The sequence below is a fragment of the Denticeps clupeoides genome, chromosome 13 (genome assembly GCF_900700375.1).
Source record: "Denticeps clupeoides chromosome 13, fDenClu1.1, whole genome shotgun sequence".
NCBI classification, from domain to species: Eukaryota; Metazoa; Chordata; class Actinopteri; order Clupeiformes; family Denticipitidae; genus Denticeps; species Denticeps clupeoides.
In genome coordinates, this window is record NC_041719.1 from 2,387,295 (window position 1) to 2,399,930 (window position 12,636).

Consider the following 12,636-nt stretch of genomic DNA (forward strand, 5'->3'; position numbering starts at 1 on the left):
AGAACTCACAAAATAAAATTCCGGTTTATTGTTGTACAACAAACTTCACACATACATCGAACAGGCCACAACAGACAGCAATTTAATAGACAATAAAGAAAAGAAATCCTTTTCTTTGGCCTTGCCATCTCATACAAACCAACTACTTATGGTACAACTAAAGTACATACACAAAGTTACTGGAATGCTTTGAATTGAACGGTTTTTGATTTTTTCTTTTTTTGTACAAGTTCCTGTTGAGATAACATGACATGGTCAAACCACAAGTAAAGTTTATTTTATAGAGAAGCATCAACTTCAAAGCACCGTTTGGTAACCAGAGATCACTGTCAAAAATGGCTGACCTCCTAACAATATGTACAAAAATATAAAATGTAAATAAAAATACAAACAAATTCTCCTTTTAAAGTATTTTGTACGAAGGTAGAGCTTTGAAGTCTTGGTTGTTCCTAAAAAATTTGCAGTTGGGTGAGAAGATACGGACGGTGAACTCTACTTGATGACCACATTTTTGTTTTCCAAAGGGAATCTCAGCAGGGAAGCGTCCTAATCGTCGGTCTTCTGTTTCTTGGTGCCCACGTCCTCCTGCCAAACAGAAACAACGAAACGTCAAAAGACGGTTTGTGCACGAAGGCGGCGAAGTAAACGCTCAGTCGCATGACACCGCACCTCGTCGTCGTCATCTTCAGCTGCCCTTTTGCCCGCGCCTCCCTCAACTTCGTCGTCTTCCTCATCATCATCACCTGCAGCATAAGGGACATCAGGGTTACCACCATGCTGTTACACCAAGCAACACACAGAGGGCGCCCTACTGGCACCTTCTCAAGTGTCACCTAACACAGGCACGATCATCAGAACAATGAGGTTCCATGAACACACCTTCTCCATCGTCTTCCTCGTCGTCCTCCTCGCCGACGTCATCGTCTTCCTCATCTACTTCATTTTCTGGATCTCCATTCTCCTCGTCCACCTGAGGCAGCAGGAAGAAGTCATTAAACGGCACGATGCAAGTAGACATGACAGGCTGATGTTGGTGCAAGCTGCACAACTGCAACGGAGGTTGGCTCGAATGGACCAGAACATACCGCGTTGCCATTCGCAGGGGCATCCTTTCCGTTTTCTGCCTCCTCCACAAGCTTCTTTTCTTTAAGATCCTGAAAAGGGAGCAAAAACGTATGAGCCATTTAACTTGCACACCAACAAAAGGTAAACTTGGTGAGACACGCTTTCGCTTTACATTTGAAATGCGACACTTTGATCCTCCGCAGCCCATTGGCTGCCGCCCGGTCCCTTCCCCCGCCCGCGTCGAAACGCCTTATTGAAGTGTTGTTACCCGATACGCCGGCGGGGGGGCGGGGCGCGGGGCGGGGCCGGCGCTGTAGTCCTCCGGGCGCCCGGCGACCGCCGCCCTCCCGGGCAGACACGCCCGGCCGAGAGACTACAACTCCCAGCGTGCACCGGCGCCCCCCCGTCCCGGCGCGGCCAATCAGAGCGCGGCTCCACAGCGAGGCTGCCTAAATTAACTCGCGAGAGGGGAGACAATAGCGGCGCGCGAGCGATACGTTCTACAGCCCCGCATTTTCCGCCGCCGGAACTGGGTTTTTTTTTATTATTCATTTTCTTACGGTACTCCGCGTTTGTCACGAACACACGCAACGTGTAACCCTGACAAGAGTTTCCACGTCTAAACGGCCGCCAGGGATTAAACTAAAAACGATAAAAAAAATAAAATAAAAAAAAAAACGGCGGTCATTTTACTACATTTCCTCAAGGCGTCTTCCGAAATGGCAAATCGCTTATATTAATTAGTGTTCGGTAATCCTGAGCCTTTAAGCCGGTTACCGGCTACATCACGCCAGTAACGCCTCCTTCACGCCAGCAGCGCCCATCACCATCATCACCAGCACAATCACCGCGACTCCACCAGCAGCCTCGGACCAAAAAAAGAAACAGGTCTCAAAGCACCCAAATATTTATCTGACGTGTGTGTAATGTAATGTAATATATATATATATATATATATATATAAATAAAATAAATAAAAAAAGTCCCCGGGCAGCTTCTACTCGTACGCGGTTAACGGGTGACACGGACCGAGGAGTTAGAATAAGAATAATGATTATTCCCATTAGAATAAGAATAATGGACGTTTCCGGTGCCGGAATCGCAACTTTTGGTCCGCGCCGTGCGCTGGCTGCGCGGCGGCCAGCATCCCGGCAGCCGCGGGTTCGGCTCGGGGCTCCACATGACCCCCGGGGCCGGCGGGGTGCGGGACGGGAGGACCGGCGATGCTCGTCCTCCGCACGCCGGCTCTCCCCGCGGCGAGGGTCCACCATCCCACTCCAGCCCCGGAGGACCGCGAACCCCGCGCCGAACTCGCGGAGCGCCCGGCGGGAGGAAAACAGAGACGCGCGAAGTAACGCGCTATACGGACAATAATAATAAATTGAGTTTTTTTTTTTTTTTTACTATTTTTAAAAAGTACCGCGCGGCGAGGAGACGGCGGGACGCGCCGGGCGCCGCGATGCCAGAGCGGCGCGTCGCGGGTAAAAAGTGACGACGGCGGGACCGCGGCGTCACCCGCGGACGCGGGGAACCGACACACGTCTACAAACAAAAGAACGCGGCGCCGGAACGCGACCACTTATTTATAATAATAAAAATAATAATAACAATAAAGCCACAAAATGATCGATTCTTGTTAACGAGTTAGCCGCGTTAATCCAGCCGCTGTGGCGGACCCGCGCCCCGGCCGAAATCTCGCTTTTTAATGATCATTTTTCGCACCCCGGGATACGTTACCCATCAATCAGAAATAAAATCCATCTGGATGAGATCGCGCACGTACCTTTGTTGAGATTTCCGAACTGGTGTCGACTTTTGTGTCTGCCATTTTTTGTACGTTTAAAATACTACGCGGGGGGGAAAAAGAACCCACAGCAAAAAAAAAAAGAAATCCACTCGCTGTGAAGGTTTTAATAAAGAAAAAAAGACTATTAAGTGCCAGTGGCGAACTCACGCGGCGGCGGCGCGTTTAATATAGAGTAAGGGGCGGAGTCGGGGGGGCGGCCGGTGCGCCGCGATTGGCTGGCGGGGGCCGAAATCCGCGACTCCGATTGGCCGACGCGGAACAATGGACAGTATTTCTCCAGCGCGAGGCCCCGCCCCCCAAACCAAGCTCTCTGAGTCATCTGTGTGACGAGTCGCCGCTCGCTCCAGCCTCGATTTGACGAATCGATGGCCCCGCCCCCCACACGCCCCACCCCACAACCGGCCCCGCCCCCTCACTCTCCCGCCTCTTCTCTCTCTCTCTCTCTCATACATACATACAAAAAAAGCGCAATAATAACACCAGTAATGGCATCAAACAGCTTAAAACCGACGGACCGGCTGTAAAAACACGAACGAGGCCGGTTTCTCCCGTCCGCCCACCCGCGTTTACTGTTCACTGTGTCACAACACGCTCACTGGCGCGGTTTGGGGGGGGAAAGTGGATCTTCCAGCGCGTCCCAGGGGTGCGCGTTTACGCGTCCAGATCATACGAATCCGACCAAAGCCCGGGCCCGACCTCCGGTACAGATCTCCCCGCTGATTGGTCCTGACGTCCCGCTACCGAGTCTGGAGTCGGTTGACTTTGGCCGCGGCAGGTAGACTGTCGGCTCAGCGCCGCGCAGTCGTTATGTGTTCACAAAAATATGAATAATGACGATAATAAAAAAGATTACATTAAAATTCGTTCAAAGTCGATCTCGGTGTCTTAACACCGTTTTCTCGATTATTCTAATCAAGCGCACTGTGAATTGTAGGGAATATATCAGGTTCCCATTTAGAATGCGTACAAAAACCGCTCAGAGACGTCGCTGCGTAATAAGAATAATTGCGGAAAATTACAATAGTCGACGCTGAAAATGCCACAACAAAGATGGTCGCCGCGCCGCGGACACCGACACAGTTGGAAAAGATACTAAGAAATATTTCGCAAACGCTCTACGTAATACGTAACACAATACGTGACATTCTTTATTTCAGAAGCTGCAAGTATTTCATGGATTGTGTCACAAAATTAGACATTTGACGACGACGTATAGTCCTCTTACCTCACCAATATGGCCAACAAATTTGCCAAATGTCGTCTTGAAAGAAACGCTGTTCCATTTTTTTGTCTGCGCGATAGGCTGTTCCCAGATCAGAAGCACCAACGATGTATCCCGCCCCGTCTATTAGCATAAGGAATTACAAGCTGATCTGAGACCAGCTGTAACACGCCTACGCATTGTTCGAGTGGGCTGGGTAAGAAAGGACTCTCATTGGTTCGTGAATTGGAGCGAACGCAGACTTGACGCTTTGCGGCTTCCGATTGGCTGTTGTCCGCGTCTGTCAGTCACGGGGCTTCCCGTCGCAACGAAAACGCGGAACGGCAGCGAACGAACTAGGTTTTTACGGAACGCACTAGTGCGCTCCTGACCATTTCCAGACAGTATTCGCTGACCTAAATGCTGCGAACCGTGAGGAGACAAACTTCTTTAGAAAACCAAACAGTACAACCCGTACACACTGATCTGCTCGCCGTCATTATAACACGCAGGCACTGCAGTACAACTCAGTGCTGTACCGTGGAAATGTCCTCACAGCTTTCAACTTTGGCTACTGTTGAGGCGAACCGGTGGCCGTATAAAGGAAGCCGGTGGAAAAATCTGCATTCAACGTTCTGTTCGGGCCACTGTGGTGGAGAGCTGCATTAATGCAGAGTGGAGGCATGTGGAATCGCTGGCTTCTTCTGGGGCCCTGGGGGTCCGTGCATGTAGGTACCTGCAGCGAGGCTCCTCATTTCCAGCCCCGTCGGGCGCTGGCAGAGGTTCCTTCCAAATCCTGCAGTCCCCTCTGCAAAACGCTTCTAGCAAACGTTGGGTGGAAAGATTTTTTAAAGAGTTACATTTCAGAACCTCCAGGCCACGTGTACCAGGTTTCAAGTTCTGTCTTAAACAGAACTGTCAAGATGAACCAAATCAATACGTTCCATGTGGCCAGTTTCACCGAATGCTGCTGTGATATTGATGGTTTACAGTACTTCCCCGCGCTAACCAGTCCTTTTATTATTTAAATTCGTTTAGGTGTGTGTGTGTGTGTGTGTGTGTTAACGCTCAGTGATGATGTGGAGTAGTGAAGGCAAGATACTGTGCAGGGCTGGAGTACAGTAGAGTAGATCTTGTGTAAACTGTACATTTCTCATTTTTTACATTTATATATATTGTGTCATCCAGAGAGACTTACAATCAATCAGTAGTTACAGGGACAGTCCCCCCCCGCCGGAGACACTCTGTGTTGAGCTCCTTTCTCAGTGGGGTTTGAACCTGTGGCTTTGTGGTCGTCTGGCCTCACCCACTTGGGGGGTTTATGAGGTTTTCAACATTTCAACGTTTTAACACAGTTGATCATTATACCTAATTATTTATGACAACATTTTATATTCCCTTCTAGGCCATAGTAGACTTCTGGGCTTAGACCGTGCCAGGTATGAAAGCACGGCTGTAAAAAACCACTTATTGTGGACAATAAAATAAGTTTAATTGTTCTTTGTACAGAGTACAGAGTGCAAGATCACAGTAAACACGGACTGTGTACAAAAGCGCTGAAAAAGTGGAACTGGAAGTGTATTGTGGGGGCTCATGATGGAAACGCGTGCTTGTTGCTGCCCCCTGGCGTAGCGATGACGACGGACCCCCACCCTCCCTCGCCCAAAATAACTCCTCTATCTCTCCGAGCAGGCCTCGGGCTGGAAATCCCCCCGCAGACCGTGCTGTGGGTCTCCAATCGAGGCAGGTTCAAACGCACATCGCTGCCAAAGCAGGACACGCGTCCCCCACAGGCCGACAGGAAGCGTGAAAATCTCTCAAGCAACCCCTCTTTCCCCTCGCTCGCCTTTCCTTGTTGTTTAAATACAGCCTCGCACTCTCTGGGACGGACCCCCGGGGGTCGTAAGGTGACCCGATGGGGCTCAGTGACGTAGCGTCATAAATTAGGCATGCCGTCCTTGGTTGCGGCGATCGATGGCGACCGATCGATGCCGCTGATGCGCCGGGGGACTTGACCCCGTGACCTCTGCTTGTGCTCGCGCCGCTCGCCTTTGTCTCAGCGGTCAGGAATGCGTGCGAAGTCCCGCCCCCCCCCCCCCCCCCCCCGCTGCCTGCGCCGACAGCAGCGTGAACGGACCTGCGAAAGTGCGTCTGTGGCGCGTCGTCTCGGGCCCGCGGCAAGCAGCGTGTTGCAAGGGGGGGGGAAGCGAAAATAGCCGCCGCCCGCTTCCTGTCTGCTCCGCCGCAGAGGCCCGACGGACCCCGGCCGAGAAATCGGGTTGGCAACCGGAGCGCCGCGTTGCACAAGCCGCCGTCTTTCGCTCTTCCGAACGCTGCCAAGCGCAGGAAAGCCAGGTGGCTATTTTAAGCGTCCTGGAGGAAGGCCAGTGGACACGGGCCGGATCCACAGGCTTTCCCAGCGGCCCTCTGTCCTCCATTCACTCGCACAAAGGGCGGCTTAGCCATTGTCCCCGGCCGCCCCCCGCGAGTCACTGATCTCTAACCCTGGACGCCCGCCGCAGCGGCCGGCTTACCGAAGAGGAGCTCCGGAGACGAGTTTTTACCAGGGGACGCAGTTCCAACTCTGTCCCCGACCGAGTTTTACCAGGGGGCGCAGTTCCAACTCCGTCCCCGACCGAGTTTTTACCAGGGGACGCAGTTCCAACTCCGTCCACGACCGAGTTTTACCAGGGGCCGCAGTTCGAACTCCGTCCCCGACCAAGTTTTTACCAGGGGACGCAGTTCCAACTCCATCCCCGACTGAGTTTTACCAGGGGCCGCAGTTCGAACTCCGTCCCCGACCGAGGTTTTACCAGGGGGCGCAGTTCCAACTCCGTCCCCGACCGAGGTTTTACCAGGGGACGCAGTTCCAACTCTGTCCCTGACCGAGTTTTTACCAGGGGACGCAGTTCCAACTCCGTCCCCGACCGAGTTTTTACCAGGGGACGCAGTTCCAACTCCGACCCCGACCGAGGTTTTACCAGGGGACGCAGTCCGTGGGGCTCGATGGGCCGAGTCGCCCCCCTGTGACAGTGATCTCTAACCCTGGACGCCCGCTGCAGCGGCCGGCTTACCGAAGAGGAGCTCCGGAGACGTCCTGGACCTAGTTTTTACCAGGGGATGCAGTTCGAACTACGTCCCCGACCGAGTTTTTACCAGGGGACACAGTTGGCGGGGCTCGATGGCCCTGTGTGACAATGATCAGTAACCCCGGCCGTCTGAAGAGGAGCTCCGGAGACGTCCTGGACCGAGTTTTTACCAGGGGACGCAGTTCATGGGGCCGAGTCGGCCGCCTGCATTCTCACGGACGGAGCCTAGGTGGCGCTGTGTGGCGCGTATAAAGCGGCCGCTCTGTCTGCAGCAGACTCACTCGCACGGCTGCCAGGTGAGAAGGCAGAGACTCCATCGCCACAACGTCCCCCTCCCAGCCCGCTCCCGGCACACGTGGCAGATTTTAACCGCAGGGTAAGTCCTTCTTCGTCCGCTGATCAAATAATACTCATTAATACCAAAAACTTAATTAATACTCAACACATTAATACCAGAAAACATGCCTCAAATGTCACCGTTCGGTAATTAACCGTCTAACGTACCGCAGCAGCGCCGTTTAAGCCTCATTACAGGCTGTGGCTGGTGGTTTATTTAAGGTTCAACGGGCCTTCTGTCCTCCGCACTGTCCTCCTGGGTGGAAGTGGGGGGGTCAGGGCCGGTATCTGAGGGGTCCCAAATATGGTGCCACTTTGAACCCTGATTGGGCAACCACCAAACGTACCCCAGGCAGATGCCACGTGGGGGTACGCAGCTGGCTTCCGGCGCAATCCCAGTGTCGAAACGCGGCGGAGTTTAACTCTGCCAGAGGGCACGCTCGTCCTCCACTTGGAGGACATCGGACATTCCCGGACGCTCTGAAGCCCGACTTTCCAGCCCGCTGTGGAGGAGACAACAGGTGACATGCTCCGCAGGGGACTTTTCCTGACCGGAGTAACGAGAATGATGCTCGCAGGTGACATCCGGCAGTGATGATCCGTTTTTAGCCGAAGAGCAGTAAGTAGCGATGAAGATTGATTCAGAACGCGTGATATGAATATTAATTGAATGAAATTAATTTACTCCCCATTTTAAAGACCAGCGAGCCCCAGTGACAACATACAACAAACATACATGTTCAAATGCACAAGTGAAAGTGTACGATCCCACACATCCATGCGTCCCTGGTCCAACTTCGGTCCGGGGACTTTTCCCAGATTCTGGTCTTTATGAGCCTCTCGGATCTCACGTTACTGCTGGTCCAGGCTGCCAGGTCTTCAGAGACCTCACACACACACACACACACACACACACACAAACACAAACTCGTGGCTTCCAGCTCCACCCTGTGGACAGGACAGGCATCTGCTCTGTGTGGGAGGGAGCCAGGAGAAACTCCCAGGATGCTCAGCAGGCAGTAAGTGTGTCGTTATTAGTCCATAAAACCAGAGAAAGCACATTTATCTCCGAGCACCAGGAAGAAGCCGCCTTCACTCTGAATACGAATGCGTCGCAGATGGTAGAATCTGTCTCGTCTCAAGCTGGAGGAGGGGGAGAAGTCCCATCGTCCCCCTCATCTGGACAGATGGACGGGGTGCAGAGGGGGGATCGGGGTCTGGAGGTAGTAGCCTAGCGGGTAACACACTCGCCTGTGAACCATAGGACCCAGGTTCAAACCCCATTTACTACCATCGTGTCCCTGAGCAAGACACTTAACCCTGAGTGTCTCCTGGGGGGGGACTGTCCCTGTAATTACTGATTGTAAGTCGCTCTGGATAAAGGCGTCCGGTAAGTGCAGACGTCCAGATGATTCCTAATATCCTTCCCCTGGTCAGGCAATTCTGGGACACGGGACACTTGTCCTGGCCTGAACGTGCCTAAAATGTATATTTTTACTCTTCCATTATTGCAAACGTATCTGACAAACAGTCTAATAATCAGTAATAATCAATTTGTGGCGTGTACAGTAAAATAAAACGCGCCTCAATAAACCATCTGTACACAAACTCATTTGATCTGTTGTCAATATTCTGGATTTTCGGTGACTTATTTGGCGGCGCGGAGGAGCCGGAGCGCCATCGCCGTCTCCCGCCACATTCCAGGCCGGCGTGGGCGGGCCCCCGGCCCCTGGCAGGCAAACATTGTCGCAGCTGCCGGCGGCGCGTGCAGCAGCTTGTCCCTGCAGTTGACTCCGTGGACTCTGAAGTGATACCATGAGAGCTGTGAACTGCTGAGCCCCGCCTGTGTGTGTGTGTGTGTGTGTGTGTGTGTGTGTGTGTGTGTGAGTGAGCGCACACCAACTCAGCCGTGAAACAGAACAAGCAGCCATCATCACGGACAGGAGGTTTCTCGCAGCCGCGGCGCCGCCTGGGAGCCCGGGGCCTGGGAAAGGGCAGGGACCTTCACAACAGACGCTGCCACCCTCTGCAAGGACGTCACCGGAGTGCCACACACTGCAAGACACGCGGCCGTGATGATGGCAGTAAATGGCCGGACCACTCCACCGGCTCGCTAGAAGGTGCTGTCGTGGCGACCAGCACCGAGGCCCCCGGAGAACCCAGGAGAACAGGAGGGGTCAGCGGGACCATTAAACCGGCGAAGAAATCGACGAGTAACGAGAGGAGGGGCGGTGTGGGCGTGGCTGGGTCATCAGAGTAGATTGAGAGACCACGACGTCCCCTCCCCTCCTCTGTCTGTCTGTGTTCTGTTGTCAACACAACGTTAAAACAACGTTTCGCCCAAATCCTCCACAGTGCATTAATATAAGAAGAATAAAATACATCTGTCTACCTGAAAGTGATGTCTCTTATGTGTCTATACAGTGACAAAAAGGACAGAAGGTGACAGTGTGCATGACAATATGTAAATTAAACATTTTTTAATGCACTGAGCAGCTTTATCTGACAGTCAGTGTTCTGCTGCTTTGGAACCCGTGGGGGGGGCACGGGAGGACAGCGGCGTGATGGGAGGGTGTCCCCGCACGTCCCCGGCATTCGCCATAAATCCGCTGTACGGGGCAATAAAACGCCGGCTTCGCTGGTTTGGCCGAGACCCTCAAGTGACGTTCGGTAACGGGCTCGTGTTGTGTAATGCGAGGACCTTCAGTCATAAACCGCGGAGCCTTTCCTCTCGAATGTCCCCCCGACGTCCCAGTCCCCCCCCCGCACGCTGCCTTATCCCGCCGAAACACGCCGCCTGCTATTCTGGAATACAGCGGGGGGAGGGGGGGGGCGCTTCCCTCTGATGCTCGACGTCCGTCTGGGCGGCAGATTGGATTACGTCTTATCCCGATCAGCAGATGCAGCTCCCCTCCCAAGGCCCACCATTCACCGCCGCCTTCCCTCAAAGGGCCGGGGCCCAATCCACAGAGCGCCGGCAACAAGACACACACACACACACACACACACACACACAGAGTGGGAGGTGGGAAGCAGAAGTGTGTGGTAAGATGGCGGGGACACTGCTGTCAGCTTATTGTCCTCAAACGCTCAGTCGGGGGCGCGGACCTCGGCCGTCCGCTCACTCCATCCCTCTGTGGCCGGTGACGCGGCCGCTCCAGGCACCCCGGTCGCGCCGGAACACTGTTTAACCCAGGAGGTCAGGTCGGGTCACAACACCATCATGTCTAGATCTTCTAGGTCACTAGAACAGCAGAGAAGGTGATCGGCTGCCAACTCCCCTCCCGGGACTCTATTTGTGGGGCGGTGGTGGCCTAGCGGTTAAGGAAGCGGCCACGTGATCAGAAGGTTGCCGGTTCGAATCCCGATCTGCCCAGGTGCCACTGAGCAAAGCACCGTCCCCACACACTGCTCCCCGGGCGCCTGTCATGGCCGCCCACTGCTCACCAAGTGTGATGGGTTAAATACAGAGGACACGTTTCACTGTGTGCACCGTGTGCTGTGCTGCTGTGTACCACAAGTGACAATCACTTCACTTTCAATTTTAATTTTTAAATGGCCAAAAGCAGGTGGAGCTCCTGCTGGATGAGAAGCTCATGTCACCATTATACAGGACGAAATGTAATGCAGCATTTCAACAGTCAGCAGGTTTATATTTAGGTTTTTAAAGCCACCGTGTCCTTTTTCAAGCACAAATGATTTAATTTTATTTTTACGGTTTTACAGTTGACAAAATGCGGCAGAATGTCAGCAATGTTTTAAATACGTTTTTTTTTTTTTTTTGTCTGCATACTGTCATGTAATCTGCATTTCAGTTCCACGCTCTCAGCAGACTTCACAGCGTGAGCGTCTAACATTGTGCAGGTTAATTTCATTAACCTACTTGGATATGACCCACTTTGGACCGGATTTTTTCCACTTTGCTCCAGGGTGTGTGTTTGATTATAAGTCCATCTGATCGCCTGTGTCCTCCAGGGGAAACGCGGAGTGTGAAGCCACGCCAGGCCCAGGAATCCCGGACAATGGGGGCCTGTGGCGAGCCTTGAAACGACGTCAATAAGGGCCCCCCCCCCAGCGGACTTGTGCAGCCGCAAATGAGTTTCTTCCGTACCTGTATGTGTGCACCGGTACCGAATAAATACAAAAACCATCAGCATGTGAGGCGGGTGGACGTGGCGGAGACGGCATGAGCCATGGAGAGTGTTAATGGGCTTAGTGGCAGTAAGAGGCGTCTCCCTATAATGCGTGGAGTGGATTATTCTAAAGCCCCCCCGGGCCTGGAGTCGCCCGAGGAACCCTCCCCACAGGCCGCGCTAATCCCCCCTGTCCACTTTCCACAATTCCGACTTGGCCAAGGGGAGCCGGGACAACCTACAGTCTCCGGTTGTTGACCGGGACGTTTAAAGCGCGGCGTAATTGCATTAGGCTGAGGTGCTCTCAAACACGCGCTGACCACAAACGACACGTATTATTTCAGTGCGGCCCCGCCCCCGCCCAGGCCGGCCCCGCCTCCAGACAAGCGCTCGCATCTGTTAAAGGTCGGTGGCAACGCTTGTGCTGGCTTGGCTGCATTAATGACCCTGCATTCTGCAAGTCAGCCGCAGTGCTGACAGTGAATAAATGGCCTCGGTGTAATTACAGTGCTAGATGCTGAAAGCATCCCTGCAGCACAGCACACGGTGGCACGGTGAACTGTGTCCTCTGTATTTAGCCTTCATGACAGGCGCCCGGAGGGCAGTGTGTGGGGACGGTGCCTTCATCAAGGGGACCACAGTGGCGCCTTGCCGGTTCGGGATTCGATTTTGATTACAAAAAAAATAAAAAATAAAAAGTGAAGTGATTGTCACGTGTGATACACAGCAGCACAGCACACCACACCACACACAGTGTTACAGTGTCCCCTGCATTTAACCCATCGCCCTGAGCGAGCAGTGGGCACCATGACAGGCATAAAATCATTTACAAAAGCATGGCCTTTTTGCTGATCCACAAGATTTTCAACTAGTCTTAATTTGTCCAGTTTTATTGCTGAATTTAGTTGTCAGAGACACGTCATTACTGCATCATCACTCAGTATGAACAATGGACAGGAGTTTTCGTCAATTCAGTTCTGTTTTGATTGATTCGAACAAATTTTG

The 12,636-nt window shown here is 53.0% G+C and overlaps 1 protein-coding gene and 1 long non-coding RNA gene across 2 annotated transcripts; one reads left to right on the forward strand and one right to left on the reverse strand.

Annotated features, from left to right (window-relative positions):
* Positions 1-5: 5 nt before the first annotated feature.
* On the reverse strand, positions 6-3,011 carry ptmaa (prothymosin alpha a). The gene is made up of 5 exons (XM_029001883.1): positions 2,849-3,011; positions 1,086-1,154; positions 880-970; positions 670-743; positions 6-585 (listed from the first exon to the last, which is right to left on the reverse strand). The coding sequence occupies exons 1-5, from the start codon at positions 2,891-2,893 to the stop codon at positions 547-549; spliced, it is 318 nt and encodes a 105-aa protein (XP_028857716.1). The 5' UTR covers positions 2,894-3,011; the 3' UTR covers positions 6-546.
* A 3,904-nt stretch (positions 3,012-6,915) lies between these two features.
* Positions 6,916-9,889, forward strand: LOC114801819 (uncharacterized). The gene is made up of 2 exons (XR_003751627.1): positions 6,916-7,538; positions 7,721-9,889. It is a non-coding gene; the product is annotated as an uncharacterized LOC114801819 (long non-coding RNA).
* Positions 9,890-12,636: the final 2,747 nt, after the last annotated feature.